The sequence below is a fragment of the Ylistrum balloti genome, unplaced genomic scaffold (assembly GCF_031769215.1).
Source record: "Ylistrum balloti isolate Yb309-2 unplaced genomic scaffold, AGI_CSIRO_Ybal_v1 Utg370220, whole genome shotgun sequence".
NCBI classification, from domain to species: Eukaryota; Metazoa; Mollusca; class Bivalvia; order Pectinida; family Pectinidae; genus Ylistrum; species Ylistrum balloti.
This window is the reverse complement of record NW_026782185.1, coordinates 482,532-501,945: the sequence shown is the minus strand read 5'-3', so window position 1 is coordinate 501,945 and position 19,414 is coordinate 482,532. Positions and strand designations below refer to the sequence as shown.

The window sequence follows — 19,414 nt, the reverse complement described above, 5'->3', positions numbered from 1 at the left end:
TTAAATTCAAATACTAAGGGCCTCATGTCTAGTTATTTTAGAACGTCTTGTGTACATTTTGAACCGTGCAATCATTCGAGTGAATTAAAATGTGGCATTTGACATTATAATTTACCCGATGTTGATTTTTCTATACCTTGGCAAAATTTAGATGTTTTGAACGTCGAATTTCTTATATCAAGTTCTCTTGTGATATTCTGGGGTAAGTTTTTGAAAGGCCTCCAAATTACATCCTCGGTGCGGGGGTGAAAATAACACTATCTATTATATAAGTGATAGTGTCGGTGATTTTCACCCGAGAGCGAGCAGAGGCGTAGCAATAATGAATGCTTGTATGCTTAAATATACACTCGAATTCCATTGAGATATATTTGCCCTACTTTTTTAACCTTACTGCGCCCCTAGATCCCCTTAACCGGGGCTTCGCCCTTGGATCCTCTCTTGAAAGCATACACTCTTAAAAATGTTTTGCTACGCCACTGGCGAGGATCCAAAAGTCCATATACTCTGCACTTGTTAATTGGTAGTACACTTTATATAATAATGTGTGTGCTGTTGATTGCTTAAAATCATAAAAATTGTCCATTAACATATGTGTGGGCTTAAATTACAGTGCAATCATAGTCAGTGAGATTCGACAGCTCACTCAAGACAACTCGGTAAATTTTTTATTATGGGTTGTTGGCTCTTAACTTGTCTTGGGCCAATCAGACCAATCAGAATAGCGCATACATAACGCTTACGGAAGTGCGCCTTTACAGTTCCCCGGATGAAAACAGAGAAGACCATACCGGTGCAGGTAACCAAACATTATGAACATATTTGGTATATACTACACACAAATGGTAATGAAGATGTAGAAACATCGTCATATTATAGTAGACCTATCAAATGAATAGGTGTGATAAGATGTAGATGTCATTGTGAGCGTGACCAGTTTTGACGGGAAATAAGTTCCCGCATTTCAGACAACATACTGCAACCTACACAAAAGTATACACATGAACATATCTGCTTTAAATATCTTTCGTTCGATATATGTCTATCTGCCGTTTTTTCTTATGAAGATCATGAACTGGATTAGGATCCATTATATTCGTGGTATGTCCAGTATTGAGTATAAATCAAATTTGGTTACAACCAATACACATAATATGTTGTTGTCTGAACAATGCGTTTGATTAGACACCTTTCTTCAATATATTGTCGTCTGCCTGTGACTGCTATGGAACAGTATTTTTTCCCTTTTTTTTAAACATGAAAATGATTTTTTACTAACTGTTTGGATTTAATTGTGCTTTGATTTTTACCCTCAGCAGTGTGCTGAAATTGCCCAGTGTCTTGTTTATAAAAGATATGTGCATTTCAAAATAAATATTCACAAACGTCATCTGCATTATAAAATGCATTTTCGTTGTCCTCTCTAACTTTTACACACTGTTACAATCTGCATAACTTTAGACTGTTGATAGAACAACTTGCTGGGATCACAGTTTGACATTACTAGTAGCTATCACAAATTCCTGTATTCGCTAAGTTTCAGTAAGTGATCAATTTCAAGTACAATTAGATGAATCAGATTGGATAAGTACTTTTGGGTAATCTGTTATGTTTCATATTCTAGTCATGGCTGCCTGCGACACCACTCTCTATCATGGGAAAGAATCTTACTAAAATGGCAATTATGAATGATACCTGTTAATTAAATACTTGTAGTCTAACATCAGAATGTTGGAATATAGATTTTATAGGTTTTTTGAGTGTATTTTTTTAAAATATAAAAATGACAGGTATAAAGTTGTGAGTAAACAAATATGTAATTAGTTTATAATATAATGATTTCATGTCATGGTAAAATGCATCTGTTCTGTAACTATGTAACAAATAGTTAAAATGTATTTTACAGGTTTGAAAAAATGGTAGACTGAAAAATGGATGTTGCTATGAAGAAGGAGTCATTTATCAATGACCTCAAACAGTTTGTGGATGTGTGTCAAGATGACCTCCACAATGTTCTCCAGAGAGTAGGATGGACACCAGAAAAAATCTTAGAGGTAAGATACAGTTTGGGATATGTAATCTATAGTACCAATTTGTCATCAAGTAGTTTCAGAAGTAAGGGGATATTTACTGTCAACTTTCTACTGAAATATATGATATCTTTTTTCTTAATAACTTGTTGCTCAGATTCTGGTAAACTTGATATTTTGGCGTTTTTGTGCACAGCATGGAGATCGAAGTCTATGTCCACACGACAGTAATCATGTGATGCCTGCTGCCTCACTGGAGAAACATACAGCCATATGTCCATTGCTTAAGAAGGGTTATACCAAGGAAGAAGCAGTAAGCATCCCTTTCATATTGATAAAAAGACAGATGTACACTTTACATCAACCAAGTACAACAATGTACACTTTACATCAACAAAGTACAACAATGTACACATTACAATAACCAAATTCACCAATGTACACTTTACATTACCCAAACTCACAAATTTATAACTTACATTAACCAAGCTCACCATATACACTTTACATTAGCCATGCTTTTCAATGTACACATTACATTAACCAAGTTTACCAATGTCCAATTTATATTAACCAAACTATTCAATGTACACAGTACATTAATCAAGCTCACCAACATACACTTTACTTTAACCAAGCTCACATAATGTTCACTTATGAAATTATCTAATTATCCAATTTGATGCACATTCTATCAGAACTTCTGATGATATTTCTCCGTCTAATTTACTAAGGAAATGTTATTTTGAGATACTTTGTTTGTTTTAGATACAACAGAGACAAAGCAACAGATATTTCTATGAAGGGATCGAAGCCAAGGTGCCAACAGTGAATATTGGTGAGTATGTATACTCTCACTGAGTGGTAGATGTCTATTATTCTGCATTTAATATAACTAGGGACAGGATGAAACCATGGATATTGATAATATCAGGTATAAATGTCCTATAGCAAATATTATGTAAATTCTTGGACGTCAATATCAAGGTGGTGGGGTTTTAAATACATTCAATGTTCACATCTGAATTCCAATGCTAATTCAATATCAGTGATATCAAAGTATATACTGGTACATGTTACCGATCATAGTCTCACATAGATCATCTTTTTAATATCAATTATCATATGACATGTGCTGGTTACTAAACACTGTCTCATCCCTTAGATTCTGTACCAGGAAACTGTGCTGTAATGTGTATACACATGCAATACATTTATACATAATCATAATATCATAATATCACTGAGAAGCTCTTTGGCGTTTGGAATTTTACAGACCTTAATATTGTCAAGGTCACTTTCAAGGTCAATTTTTATGGTCAAAATGGATGGTAACAGTTGAAAAAAGCATAATATGTTATTTGGAAGAATAAGATACATATGCAATTGTATAAGGCATTGTGCACAAGATGTGCAGGCTTTTCTTGACCTTTTAAGATCAAATTCATGAAAGGTCCAATTGCTTTTGTCTTGCATCAGATACATAGAGGATTTCTTAATTGTATAGATGTCATACACACAGCATCACTAGGCAGTTTGTCAGTTGTTATATTATAGATGTCATACACACAGCATCACTAGGCAGTTTGTCAGTTATATTATAGATGTCATACACACATCATCACTAGGCAGTTTGTCAGTTATTATATTATAGATGTCATACACACAGCATCACTAGGCAGTTTGTCAGTTGTTATATTATAGATGTCATACACACAGCATCACTAGGCAGTTTGTCAGTTATTATATTATAGATGTCATACACACAGCATCACCAGGCAGTTTGTCAGTTATTATATTATAGATGTCATACTCACAGCATCACTAGGCAGTTTGTAAGTTATTATATTATAGATGTCATACACACAGCATCACTAGGCAGTTTGTCAGTTGTTATATTATAGATGTCATACTCACAGCATCACTAGGCAGTTTGTCAGTTATTATATTATAGATGTCATACACACAGCATCACCAGGCAGTTTGTCAGTTGTTATATTATAGATGTCATACACACAGCATCACTAGGCAGTTTGTCAGTTGTTATATTATAGATGTCATACTCACAGCATCACTAGGCAGTTTGTCAGTTGTGAGCTTATAGATGTCATACACACAGCATCACTAGGCAGTTTGTAAGTTATTCTATTATAGATGTCATACACACAGCATCACTAGGCAGTTTGTCAGTTGTTATATTATAGATGTCATACTCACAGCATCACTAGGCAGTTTGTAAGTTGTGAGCTTATAGATGTCATACACACAGCATCACTAGGCAGTTTGTAAGTTATTATATTTTAGATGTCATACACACAGCATCACTAGGCAGTTTGTCAGTTGTGAGCTTATAGATGTCATACACACAGCATCACTAGGCAGTTTGTCAGTTGTTATATTATAGATGTCATACTCACAGCATCACTAGGCAGTTTGTAAGTTATTCTATTATAGATGTCATACACACAGCATCACTAGGCAGTTTGTAAGTTATTATATTATAGATGTCATACACACAGCATCACTAGGCAGTTTGTCAGTTATTGTATTATAGATGTCATACACACAGCATCACAAGGCAGTTTGTAAGTTGTGAGCTTATAGATGTCATACACACAGCATCACAAGGCAGTTTGTCAGTTGTGAGCTTATAGATGTCATACACACAGCATCACTAGGCGGTTTGTCAGTTGTTATATTATAGATGTCATAAATACAACATCACAAGGCAGTTTGTAAGTTGTGAGCTTATAGATGTCATACACACAGCATCACTAGGCAGTTTGTCAGTTGTTATATTATAGATGTCATACTCACAGCATCACCAGGCAGTATGTCAGTTGTTATATTATAGATGTCATAAATACAACATCACAAGGCAGTTTGTCAGTTGTGAGCTTATAGATGTCATACACACAGCATCACTAGGCAGTTTGTCAGTTGTTATATTATAGATGTCATACTCACAGCATCACCAGGCAGTATGTCAGTTGTTATATTATAGATGTCATAAATACAACATCACAAGGCAGTTTGTCAGTTGTGAGCTTATAGATGTCATACACACAGCATCACTAGGCAGTTTGTCAGTTGTTATATTATAGATGTCATACTCACAGCATCACTAGGCAGTTTGTAAGTTATTATATTATAGATGTCATACATACAGTATCACTAGGCAGTTTGTCAGTTGTGAGCTTATAGATGTCATACACACAGCATCACTAGGCAGTTTGTAAGTTATTATATTTTAGATGTCATACACACAGCATCACTAGGCAGTTTGTCAGTTGTTATATTATAGATGTCATACTCACAGCATCACTAGGCAGTTTGTAAGTTATTCTATTATAGATGTCATACACACAGCATCACTAGGCAGTTTGTAAGTTATTATATTATAGATGTCATACACACAGCATCACTAGGCAGTTTGTCAGTTATTGTATTATAGATGTCATACACACAGCATCACAAGGCAGTTTGTAAGTTGTGAGCTTATAGATGTCATACACACAGCATCACAAGGCAGTTTGTCAGTTGTGAGCTTATAGATGTCATACACACAGCATCACTAGGCGGTTTGTCAGTTGTTATATTATAGATGTCATAAATACAACATCACAAGGCAGTTTGTAAGTTGTGAGCTTATAGATGTCATACACACAGCATCACTAGGCAGTTTGTCAGTTGTTATATTATAGATGTCATACTCACAGCATCACCAGGCAGTATGTCAGTTGTTATATTATAGATGTCATAAATACAACATCACAAGGCAGTTTGTCAGTTGTGAGCTTATAGATGTCATACACACAGCATCACTAGGCAGTTTGTCAGTTGTTATATTATAGATGTCATACTCACAGCATCACCAGGCAGTATGTCAGTTGTTATATTATAGATGTCATAAATACAACATCACAAGGCAGTTTGTCAGTTGTGAGCTTATAGATGTCATACACACAGCATCACTAGGCAGTTTGTCAGTTGTTATATTATAGATGTCATACTCACAGCATCACTAGGCAGTTTGTAAGTTATTATATTATAGATGTCATACATACAGTATCACTAGGCAGTTTGGCAGTTTGTAAGTTATTATATTTTAGATGTCATACACACAGCATCACTAGGCAGTTTGTCAGTTATTATATTATAGATGTCATACACACAGCATCACTAGGCAGTTTGTCAGTTGTTATATTTTAGATGTCATACACACAGCATCACTAGGCAGTTTGTCAGTTATTATATTATAGATGTGATACACACAGCATCACTAGGCAGTTTGTAAGTTATTATATTTTAGATGTCATACACACAGCATCACTAGGCAGTTTGTAAGTTGTTATATTTTAGATGTCATACACACAGCATCACTAGGCAGTTTGTAAGTTATTATATTATAGATGTCATACACACAGCATCACTAGGCAGTTTGTCAGTTATTATATTATAGATGTCATACTCACAGCATCACTAGGCAGTTTGTCAGTTATATTATAGATGTCATACACACATCATCACTAGGCAGTTTGTAAGTTATTATATTATAGATGTCATACACACAGCATCACTAGGCAGTTTGTCAGTTATTATATTATAGATGTCATACACACAGCATCACTAGGCAGTTTGTCAGTTATATTATAGATGTCATACACACATCATCACTAGGCAGTTTGTCAGTTATTATATTATAGATGTCATACACACAGCATCACTAGGCAGTTTGTCAGTTATTATATTATAGATGTCATACACACATCATCACTAGGCAGTTTGTCAGTTATTATATTATAGATGTCATACACACAGCATCACTAGGCAGTTTGTCAGTTATTATATTATAGATGTCATACATACAGTATCACTAGGCAGTTTGTCAGTTGTGAGCTTATAGATGTCATACACACAGCATCACTAGGCAGTTTGTAAGTTATTATATTTTAGATGTCATACACACAGCATCACTAGGCAGTTTGTCAGTTATTATATTATAGATGTCATACACACAGCATCACTAGGCAGTTTGTAAGTTGTTATATTTTAGATGTCATACACACAGCATCACTAGGCAGTTTGTCAGTTATTATATTATAGATGTCATACACACAGCATCACTAGGCAGTTTGTAAGTTATTATATTTTAGATGTCATACACACAGCATCACTAGACAGTTTGTAAGTTGTTATATTTTAGATGTCATACACACAGCATCACTAGGCAGTTTGTAAGTTATTATATTATAGATGTCATACACACAGCATCACTAGGCAGTTTGTCAGTTATTATATTATAGATGTCATACTCACAGCATCACTAGGCAGTTTGTCAGTTATATTATAGATGTCATACACACATCATCACTAGGCAGTTTGTAAGTTATTATATTATAGATGTCATACACACAGCATCACTAGGCAGTTTGTCAGTTATTATATTATAGATGTCATACACACAGCATCACTAGGCAGTTTGTCAGTTATATTATAGATGTCATACACACATCATCACTAGGCAGTTTGTCAGTTATTATATTATAGATGTCATACACACAGCATCACTAGGCAGTTTGTCAGTTATTATATTATAGATGTCATACACACAGCATCACTAGGCAGTTTGTCAGTTATTATATTATAGATGTCATACACACAGCATCACTAGGCAGTTTGTCAGTTATTATATTATAGATGTCATACACACAGCATCACTAGGCAGTTTGTCAGTTATTATATTATAGATGTCATACACACAGCATCACCAGGCAGTTTGTCAGTTGTTATATTATAGATGTCATACACACAGCATCACCAGGCAGTTTGTCAGTTGTTATATTATAGATGTCATACACACAGCATCACCAGGCAGTTTGTCAGTTATTATATTATAGATGTCATACACACAGCATCACCAGGCAGTTTGTAAGTTATTATATTATAGATGTCATACACACAGCATCACAAGGCAGTTTGTCAGTTATTATATTATAGATGTCATACACACAGCATCACTAGGCAGTTTGTCAGTTATTATATTATAGATGTCATACACACAGCATCACTAGGCAGTTTGTCAGTTATTATATTATAGATGTCATACACACAGCATCACTAGGCAGTTTGTAAGTTATTATATTATAGATGTCATACACACAGCATCACCAGGCAGTTTGTCAGTTGTTATATTATAGATGTCATACACACAGCATCACCAGGCAGTTTGTCAGTTATTATATTATAGATGTCATACACACAGCATCACTAGGCAGTTTGTCAGTTGTTATATTATAGATGTCATACTCACAGCATCACTAGGCAGTTTGTAAGTTATTCTATTATAGATGTCATACACACAGCATCACTAGGCAGTTTGTAAGTTATTATATTATAGATGTCATACACACAGCATCACCAGGCAGTTTGTCAGTTGTTATATTATAGATGTCATACACACAGCATCACCAGGCAGTTTGTCAGTTATTATATTATAGATGTCATACACACAGCATCACCAGGCAGTTCGTAAGTTATTATATTATAGATGTCATACACACAGCATCACTAGGCAGTTTGTCAGTTGTTATATTATAGATGTCAACAATGTTTGGACACAAGAGATCAAAGGCCGAATGAAATTTTACTCAAATATAACTAGTTTATTTTCTCAATTATAGTAAGAAATTGCTGAAATAGATAGGTTAGAAATCTAGATCTATTTCTTTGCTTGTTTTGATTTCAGATCAGGAAATGATGAATAAGATTCTTTGGGATCATCACGTAAAGAACCGATCAAGTAAGAATTCCACTGTAGACATGTGTATTTATTGAATCATTTCTCACTGTATACTGCACTGGATGGCTGTTGCTCGGCTAGCCAAACAGTATGACACAAGAGAAGGAATCCAGACAAATTTTGAAAAAAGATAAACGGAGAAATATAAGATAGTATTAGTGATTATTGATAGTTTGTTGTAGTCTTTCAGTAAAGAGGATCATTGTGTAGGGGTAGTATGATAGTTAATATCAAAATTTGGTATTTGAATTAATGTTTGGTTGTTTTCTACTGTTCTTCAAAAAGTGATTTTCTTGTTTGAAAAAATCTTTTTATTTGTTCATAGAATACAAACCACAAATACAGATTTTTTGATAGTGAAATTTAATTGTTCAATTGAATTAGCAGTATATCAAACAGAGACAAGCTTATTTGTTTGGAAATATTTCCCATGAAAAATTAACTCAAGATTACAAATTTCCAGTGTATATCTTTCTTTGCTGTGATCTTTTGTGATATCCTGACATTACAGGAGACGTATTAACAAGCCCAGCAAGTGTCACTGAAAATTCAACTTTGTGTTTTTGTAGTATTTTATGGTCACAAAGATGATTGCTTGACCAGAGATGACCAAGAAGTCCAGTTAACTGCAGCAGAAAGAGCTGCCCTTTATGAGTATGTTGTGACAAAAGCAAAAGAGGAGCGAGAATTTACACCTCTAGAAGATGAGTTCCTCACCATGAATCTAGAGGAATTTGTCAAGAACAAAATATCAGGTGTGTAATGTGGGAATCTTTTAAGATGGTGAAGATTACACAAAGCTGGAACATGTTATAGGGTATGATTTGAGTAAACTTATCATTGCTCAAAACGAGGACAGCTTTATATCTCTATATATTCTGTCATTTTATGTGAATCATAAAGTGTTGCCCATATGCTTTCATTCCCTCATGTCTTGTTGCTTTCTGTCCATTTCCATTCTACCTGACTCAATCTCATATATTGAAAATTTCGTAACAGATTTTGTTTATATGAACCCAAATATTATAAAATTCTACACCTTCATGAATCACATTGGACAACTACTGCACATAATTTGTATCAGAGTGAAGGAAATTACGTCTTTCAGACATTTTCTAGTTTTTATGAATCCCAACAAAGCTTTAATGAAATCAAAATTCGAGCCTCTTGAAGATCTATTTTTTTAATGTAATTTCCATTTATTCTTAAGAAGTTTTTGTGGAACTTCATGACAGTGAATGGGTAAAAAAATGTTTCTTTATGGATAATTTAGATATATTTGACTACTTTCAAAAATCATTTGTCACTAACAACCCAGCTTGGTGTTTCTTATAATTGGCAGACCTGGACTGTTTTTATTCAGGTCTCAACATTCATACAAATTTGCTGTCTTATATAAACAAGTATCTGATTAGTTGCTCATAGATAGAATGATACATTTCATATGCAGGCATTGATTGTAGTCGCTTTTGTGTGTGTATAACTGTTAAGATTTAAATTAAAGAGATGACTAATTATTCCTCATAAACACTCTATCATGAAGGAAAAAATATTCATAACTTTTGCTGTATATTTGCACACAGGAAAGGACAATGCCTCCGACAGTAAACCGTCTAACTACTTAGAATACATCAAATCTGAACGAGACTACAAGCGTCGCCGACAGACATACAGAGCCAAGAATGTTTACACGACCAAAAAGTCCTACACTGAGGTAGAAACAGGCCATCTTTCGAAATAATCTGTTCTAATACAGTTTAATGTGCAAAATTGTTTTATTTCCATTTAATAGTTTTAAAAGGCTTGAAGCCACCATTATTTATGTTCTTAGACAACATATTAATGTGTTGACAGCTTACTCTCTAAGACATGTTTTTTTTTTAATTTTCTGAATTGTCTAACTCAGGAATAACTACCTGTTTTGTTAAATGGACCAAGGAATGAGTGATCAGTGCCATTTTGTAATTCGTTGTCATATTTTACATTCTTTGTAAGAAATCATCAAAATCTGCCTTTGTTAATTATTGAATTTTTCATTTAAAATGTTGATTGTTCCAGGTGATCAGAGATGTAATAGAAAACCAAACAGATCTTTTTGCATCTTTCATGAATCTGGGAAGTCAAGAAAATGAAGATAAAGAAGACACTTCAAAGGCTCAAAGCCATGAAAGAACTAGCATTGATTTTGGGTCTAAAGAAATGTCCACAGACAAAAAGAAGAGATATTCCTCTTCTAGAGATAGATCTCGAGAGAGAAGCGTAGACAGGTCTAAAGAAAGAAAGTTAGCTAGATCAAGAGAACGAGACAGTCGTCGGTCAAGGAATTCAGATCACAGGGTGGGGAGATCTAGGGAAAGATTCACAGAACAATCACTGGAGAGAGAAAGCTCAGGAGAAATAGGTCTGCGAGAAGAGGAGCAAGCAAAGAGGAGAAAAAGGTCAAAGTCGGTGACAGAAAGCAGTGAAAGTGACTCCAGCAAAAAACACAAAAAACATCACAAGAAGCATAAACATAAACACAAACATAAGTCAAAATAGTTCCATGTTGTGTAGGGTAAGTCACAATGGAACACATTAAGTCAACCAATAAATAAATCAATAAATGTATCATTACATGTGTTTTTTCTTATCTATGTTATTTTCTAAAAAACCAAGTACAACGTGGGTTTCAAACTCCTCTGTAACACATGCTCCTCTTCAGTTTATGTGCTGCATTCTGAAAACAGTTATGCTCTAAGTTGTGGCCCTTTGTTAACTATGAGTTACATTTTTAAGCGTATCACATATACTGTAACTTACAACTGTTACACTTTTGTAAGTACAACATTTAGCAATGGGGACAGAACTGATCTTACGAACCATTTTACATTGAATTGAAGCACTTTGTTTCACTGCTAGGGTATCTACCATAGTAAGGTGATGTATGGGATGGGCAAGTACGACACAGTGTCCAGTGATCCTTAGCCTTACTACATGACATTCTGTTGACTCTATCTAAATCAAACAACACTTAGACCTAATGAATTTGATAGCGATATGTGCTTGGGAGACAAAATATATGTAGAAGAGAATATACTGTGACATTTCACTTTCTTGTTAAAAATGTATAATGAAAGGTTTTGTCCACATTTAATTCATTCTAAAGCTTACTAGTAAGTGAGTGCTGTTGTTTTCTGATATTGTAAGATATTATTCAGGTAATTTCCTAATGAGGATATATATTAGAAGGCAACTGAACAGTTATTCTAGGGTACTACCATAGTTCATAATCCTCTCCCCTGTATCTACCAACAGATGGACGGCTCAATCCACTGTAGGGAACAGATACTACAATGTAGCTACTCTTGACACATGTGTGTCTAGAACCTTCACCTCAGAATACAATATCTGTGTCTACAACCTTCACCTCGGAATACAATATCTCTGTCTAGAATCTTCATCTCCGAATACAATATCTGTGTCTAGAACCTTCATCTCAGAATATATCTGTGTCTAGAACCTTCACCTCAGAATATATCTGTGTCTACAACCTTTACCTCAGAATACAATATCTGTGTCTAGAATCGTCACCTCAGAATACAATATCTGTGTCTAGAATCGTCACCTCAGAATACAATATCTGTGTCTAGAACTTTCACCTCAGAATATAATATCTGTGTCTCGAACCTTCACCTCAGAATATAATATCTGTGTCTAGAACGTTCATCTCAGAATATATCTGTGTCTAGAACCTTCACCTCAGAATACAATATCTGTGTCTAGAACCTTCACCTCAGAATACAATATCTGTGTCTAGAACCTTCACCTCAGAATACAATATCTGTGTCTAGAATCGTCACCTCAGAATACAATATCTGTGTCTAGAACTTTCACCTCAGAATATAATATCTGTGTCTAGAACCTTCACCTCAGAATATAATATCTGTGTCTAGAACCTTTACCTCAGAATACAATATCTGTGTCTAGAACCTTTACCTCAGAATACAATATCTGTGTCTAGAACCTTCATCTCAGAATACAATATCTGTGTCTAGAACCTTTACCTCAGAATACAATATCTGTGTCTAGAACCTTCATCTCAGAATACAATATCTGTGTCTAGAACCTTTACCTCAGAATACAATATCTGTGTCTAGAACCTTTACCTCAGAATACAATATCTGTGTCTAGAACCTTCATCTCAGAATACAATATCTGTGTCTAGAACCTTCATCTCAGAATACAATATCTGTGTCTAGAACGTTCATCTCAGAATACAATATATCTGTGTCTAGAACCTTCATCTCAGAATACAATATCTGTGTCTAGAACCTTCATCTCAGAATACAATATCTGTGTCTAGAACCTTCACCTCAGAATACAATATCTGTGTCTAGAACCTTCACCTCAGAATACAATGTCTGTGTCTAGAACCATTACCTCAGAATACAATATCTGTGTCTTGAATCTTCACCTCAGAATATATCTGTGTCTAGAACCTTCACCTCAGAATACAATATCTGTGTCTAGAATCGTCACCTCAGAATACAATATCTGTGTCTAGAACCTTCATCTCAGAATACAATATCTCTGTCTAGAACCTTCATCTCAGAATACAATATCTGTGTCTAGAATCGTCACCTCAGAATACAATATCTGTGTCTAGAACCTTTACCTCAGAATACAATATCTGTGTCTAGAACGGTCACCTCAGAATACAATATCTGTGTCTAGAACCTTCATCTCAGAACACAATATCTGTGTCTAGAATCGTCACCTCAGAATACAATATCTGTGTCTAGAACCTTCACCTCAAAATACAATATCTGTGTCTAGAACCTTCACCTCAGAATACAATATCTGTGTCTAGAACCTTCACCTCAGAATACAATATCTGTGTCTCGAACCTTCACCTCAGAATACAATATCTGTGTCTAGAATCGTTACCTCAAAATACAATATCTGTGTCTAGAACCTTCACCTCAAAATACAATATCTGTGTCTAGAACCTTCACCTCAGAATACAATATCTCTGTCTAGAACCTTCACCTCAGAATACAATATCTGTGTCTAGAATCGTTACCTCAAAATACAATATCTGTGTCTAGAACCTTCACCTCAGAATATATCTGTGTCTAGAACCTTCACCTCAGAATACAATATCTGTGTCTAGAACCTTCACCTCAGAATACAATATCTGTGTCTAGAACCTTCACCTCAGAATACAATATCTGTGTCTAGAACGGTCACCTCAGAATACAATATCTGTGTCTAGAACCTTCATCTCAGAATACAATATCTCTGTCTAGAACCTTCATCTCAGAATACAATATCTGTGTCTAGAACCTTCACCTCAGAATACAATATCTGTGTCTAGAACCTTCACCTCAGAATACAATATCTGTGTCTAGAACCTTCACCTCAGAATACAATGTCTGTGTCTAGAACCTTTACCTCAGAATACAATATCTGTGTCTCGAATCTTCACCTCAGAATATATCTGTGTCTAGAACCTTCACCTCAGAATACAATATCTGTGTCTAGAACCTTCACCTCAGAATACAATATCTGTGTCTAGAACCTTCACCTCAGAATACAATATCTGTGTCTAGAACCTTTACCTCAGAATACAATATCTGTGTCTAGAACCTTCACCTCAGAATACAATATCTGTGTCTAGAACCTTCACCTCAGAATATATCTGTGTCTAGAACCTTCACCTCAGAATACAATATCTGTGTCTATAATCTTTACCTTAGGATTTAACATCTGCATCTAGAACCTTTGCCTCCAGAAACCATCCGACAAAACAAAAAACACATTTATTGTTGTACATATTTTTTATTTATTTATTGACATTTTTGGCATTTAATATTTAATTCTTCCCTTTCCACATACATAAAATATATGACCTGTAATGTGGGTTAGATAAAGATCTGCAATATACAAAGCATAATGACTCGGTGCTATTTGCTGATATTGGTTTCAAATAAAAAATAATATAGCAGCAATATAAACAGCAAGCAATGATAAGTACTTGGTCTGAAATGATATGTACATTATGTCTAACAGACAAAAGCATTCATAAGGAATTGAAAAGTATGAATAAGTTAACTTATAGACAATAAGCTTAGAAGTCGATTTCATAGCATGTTAAGATTTTTCTTCATTTTTGTTCTAATCATAAAAGAAATATGGACAGAAAAAACTACAACAGCCATCCCTCTCAAAGTCCATTATAATATTCAAACATTATTGTGAAAATGTGAATCTGGATCAGCGTTCTGTTTGGATAAACGCTTATGATGCAACTTTATTCGTGACAAGGACTGTCATTCTTCCCGTATGACATACTATAACAGAAATCACACATGCCAAACTTTTAGTTTGCACTGTGATAAAATTTGATATGAAATACTTCCTTATTCAAATTCAGTTTGAACATTTTGTTCTGTTCTAAATGGTGTCAGACTCCAGATAATTTCTCTGTGATATTTCATTTCCACATTTTACAGAGAAACATTCATTTCAACACATTGTCAGTATCAGCACCAACTTAAAATGTATGTTTTGGAGGAAACATCCATCTTTTTCCACTTTTCCTACTTCGTCTTGTTTTATCGTACTTATTTCCCTGATTGTTTGTGGCTAATTTCAAACCAGCACCAATTAAATCTGAACCAAGCACCACAAAGTCTGAAATGTCCCTATGGGAAATAATTTTTCTCATTTTTAAGTACAATGTATTGCATTCCTATTGAATTCAATTTTTTTTGAAGACTTAACTAATTGCCAAAGTAATTAATATAACTTTTTGACGAGGAATATAAAACATTGTAGTATGGAGTACATTTCTTTTCAGAATATAAAACTATAAACATGTTTTCTCATTGCCTAAATTAAGATAGTTCCAGCATTGTTCCAAGTGGTTGTGATTATCATAATTTCTTAAATCTTACAACATATATCTAATCTTTCTACTTAAATTCATTAGGCTAAAAAAAGTTGAACATAGGTTATTTGTGTATTTTTTTCCCACTTTTTTAAATGTTGACAATTACTACATGGCACAAGATTTTTCTGTGTCTAATTGCGGTACTGCTGTATCTACATTATGTGGCACATATACCTATCACAAGTTGTTCGTTGGTTTTAACAGTGAATTTTCTGTTTGTTCATAACAATTTAATATAAACAATAACTTGAGCTACAATATATCTAAAACAATACGATACTACATATTTTAACAAGCATTGCACCTATTTATCTGAAATAAAACTTTTGCAATTCTACATTCCATCCCCCATTCCATCCAGGGACAGGTTTTGCCAGAAACTTGAAAGAAAGATGTTGATTGGTTTTTTTTCTAGCATGAAGGGAAATGAACCTAGAGACAGGAGAGTTGACAAGGTCATCATCACTGACGGTTCTATAGTGTTAACACACTGGAATGCATTATGCAGTACGGAAACTTTATCTTATAAATCAGAAATCTTCCATATTTATATTCAAATGATTACACATCATTACTTTCTAACATCTTTGACAAAAATCGACGAAATATGGATGGATTGATTATATCCTTATGTATGTGAAACTTTGAACAAATTTTACATTGCTGGAAAAGGAAGGTATACAAGAGCTACACATCACATGTGAAGTACTTGGCATGACACACTGTCAATTTTCCCAACTAAATCTTTTTCACTATGTTGCCAAAAAATGGTAAAAAGCACAAGTTTGAGGATAAGGATAATTTTGTATTCAGGTCAAAATAGTCAGCAAAAGTTTCTGCACATTACTGTAATTAAAACCAGATTTGAAAAATATGTATAATTGTTGCAGTATTATCAGAATTTACCAGTTAAAATCATCTCATACAGGTATTGAAAAAACAACCTACAGAAAATAAAGTGATGACTACCCCGGGTAATCAATATGACAGACTTCCCACTGTAGAGTGTAGAATATTGTTTCACCAGGTACAAATTTCTCACTGGATAGTGTTTTTACTCTGTTCAAATTTCCCACTGGACAGAGTACAGTGCTGTTTTCCATTCCAAGAGTTGAGCATTGACTGTAAAAATCCATACTAATGAAAATATCATAAGTACAAATATTTGTTGCAAGTCTAAGAATTCTTAACTGACTTAAGTAATGACCACATGTAATCAATATATTTTACACAAATAGAAATTGTTCTAATGGATAGTATTCAGTAACACATCAGCAATTTCTCATAATTAATTTACATAGCAATGCTCTATGGAATCCACACCAACAGGAAACAACTTCAACGCCATTGTTGAAGCATCATGTCTTTTTTCCATTTTCTTTGTATGATATAGAACAAATTTTACAATTTGATATGTTCAACCAGTTCTCAACCTTACAACAAGCTGATATCATTAAATCAGGACATTATGGTATAACTTAAGTAAGGCCCATACAGGACATCAGATTGAACCAAGACATACTTTTATAATATTAGACTGTTCAGGGAAACAATTTGGGTTAATGATTTGCAAAGCCTTTACAGTGAATAAATATTTTGTTAAGTAAGACCAGTATAAACTTCACCTTAAAAACTGAACTCTGTGAGGAACTATCCTAGAGAGATTATGTCAAAAGCCCTATACATACCAATTGTAATGAAACACAACTGGATAATCGCCCCTTATCCCAGCTTTAGTGATGAACACCGAGGATTCTTTGAGTAGCAGTCTGTAGACTGAGGGAATAGCTGGCTGCGAAAACAATCTATACTCTTGTAGAGTTGTCTATGCTTAATGATACTAACACCAAATATATACTGTAAATATGAGATAATATTGTCATATCGATTCACAAGTCGAGAGCTAAATACTGATTAACATTTTCTACAAGATAAGTGTTTGGCTAAATAATCGTTGTATGATGCACAATTGCAGGGAAACATGGAAATTTATATTAAACAAAAAAAAAAAAAAAAAGAGGAGGAGGAGGGAAAAAAATGGTGTCAATGCATGGAATCAAATCAAGACAATAACAAATATATCTTAACAAGACTGATAAAGTGAAGACATTCAATCCATATATTGATATCTCTGAAATGTTTGAAAAAAGAGAAGGGAGACAACAATGTAAGGATCTGAAACAACTACTGAGAAATAAAATAGAGAATGCTTTTTGAACTACAGTGTAAATACAAATAAAAATGGGCAGTAAAATAGGTATATTTTAAATTATTTGACAAGAGTACATTATTGGTTCTTGTAATTACAGTACAAAAAGGCACACAAATGATGAAATTCTCGAAGGAAAATAATGAATAGAAACAACAATTTCCTTTTTGATAAAATGTAATGCTGTTCCAGGGTTGGATTTCCTGAACTACATCCGAACTTAAAAAATTGATGTTTTGATTAACGAATTAGGTGAGATTGATAGGTTTATTTTTTTTTTACAAAAAAAAACTTGCATTGCAAGATCATTTATACAAACATGTACATCTTTCTCCATTTCTCTAACTTGTATAGTATAATGTATATAATGCAAATGTAAATGTACAATTTCATAACAAATGGTGGATTTTGTTGTGGATGATAATTTCAGATGACATCAACGTCCTACGAGACAAATCCCTCCTACGGTGAGATAATATCAATGTAGACAATGATTCTACCACTCCGTAATGTGTCATGTGAAATCAAGAAAAAATCTGCTTCAAACAAAAGCTTGTACCAGTTCATGAGCTTACTCTCATATGCAATGTAATTGCATACTTTTTTTCTGTCCTGAGTGAATGTTGAAAAATTCTCTACAGAAAAAAGACAGTGTTCTATATTTGGCTAAGAATATAATTGCTTAATTAAGGTCCTGTTCTGAGTTGTGAAAAGAATGTGTATTGATTCACAAGAGTAATTTACATGAAATTTGATGACACTTCATACCTTTTCATATCACTTTGAAAATTTCTTAAAAGAAAAAAATCATACCTCCAGTTGTCTATTTTCAGAAAATGTTTCATAACTTTTTACCCCTTTGCAATTTTTTTCCCTTCTTAACAGTTATTTTGAAAAAATAATGCTATATGTACTTAACTATGCAACTGTAGTTCATGTTCTGACTGAACGAAAGGTATCAGGGGCCTGAATTGTTCAGTTTTATGGTACATGTAATTTGAAAGTATATCTTAACACTGAACGACTTATGTAAGTCCAAAAAACTAAAGATATGAAATCAGGATTTAACTTGAACGACCCATAACTTCAACTGGTGTTTGTCATTGCAAAATGAATATGAAGACTTGAAATACCCTTATCATTTTGATACTATGCAAGTCGGGGCAATTTTAAGAAAATCGAAGCTGCAGAAAAAATGCTTTTAACTGTTAGACTTCTATGACCTCAAAAGTAGGTTATGGTCATTTATCCAAGTTCACCTGATGACCTTGCATCTGGTAAGCTGCATGCCATATACTTATCCTGCAGCTTGCTAAATTTTATTTTTAAACTTTTTCTTTTCTTTTGAACTATCTTAGAGGTGTTAGTTCTAGATGAGTTAATCAGAAGAAAGACAAAAAAATGACAATGAATGGACAAAAAATGTAGTGCTATATATA

At 33.9% G+C, this 19,414-nt stretch overlaps 1 protein-coding gene across 1 annotated transcript; it reads left to right on the top strand.

Moving 5' to 3' along the window:
- Nucleotides 1-748: 748 nt before the first annotated feature.
- LOC132551829 (U11/U12 small nuclear ribonucleoprotein 48 kDa protein-like) lies at nucleotides 749-11,445 on the top strand. The gene is made up of 8 exons (XM_060215976.1): nucleotides 749-799; nucleotides 1,907-2,054; nucleotides 2,227-2,343; nucleotides 2,799-2,868; nucleotides 8,779-8,832; nucleotides 9,402-9,587; nucleotides 10,416-10,546; nucleotides 10,891-11,445. Exons 2-8 carry the CDS (start codon nucleotides 1,932-1,934, stop codon nucleotides 11,368-11,370), a joined length of 1,161 nt encoding a protein of 386 aa, XP_060071959.1. The 5' UTR covers nucleotides 749-799; nucleotides 1,907-1,931; the 3' UTR covers nucleotides 11,371-11,445.
- Nucleotides 11,446-19,414: the final 7,969 nt, after the last annotated feature.

Excerpts from the sequence above, each read along its gene's own strand:
- LOC132551829 (XM_060215976.1), top strand. The coding sequence starts at position 1,932 with ATGGATGTTGCTATGAAGAAGGAGTCATTTATCAATGACCTCAAACAG. Across the intron at positions 2,344-2,798 it reads GTTATACCAAGGAAGAAGCA|ATACAACAGAGACAAAGCAA; the intron begins GTAAGCATCCCT and ends TGTTTGTTTTAG. Across the intron at positions 10,547-10,890 it reads CCAAAAAGTCCTACACTGAG|GTGATCAGAGATGTAATAGA; the intron begins GTAGAAACAGGC and ends TGATTGTTCCAG.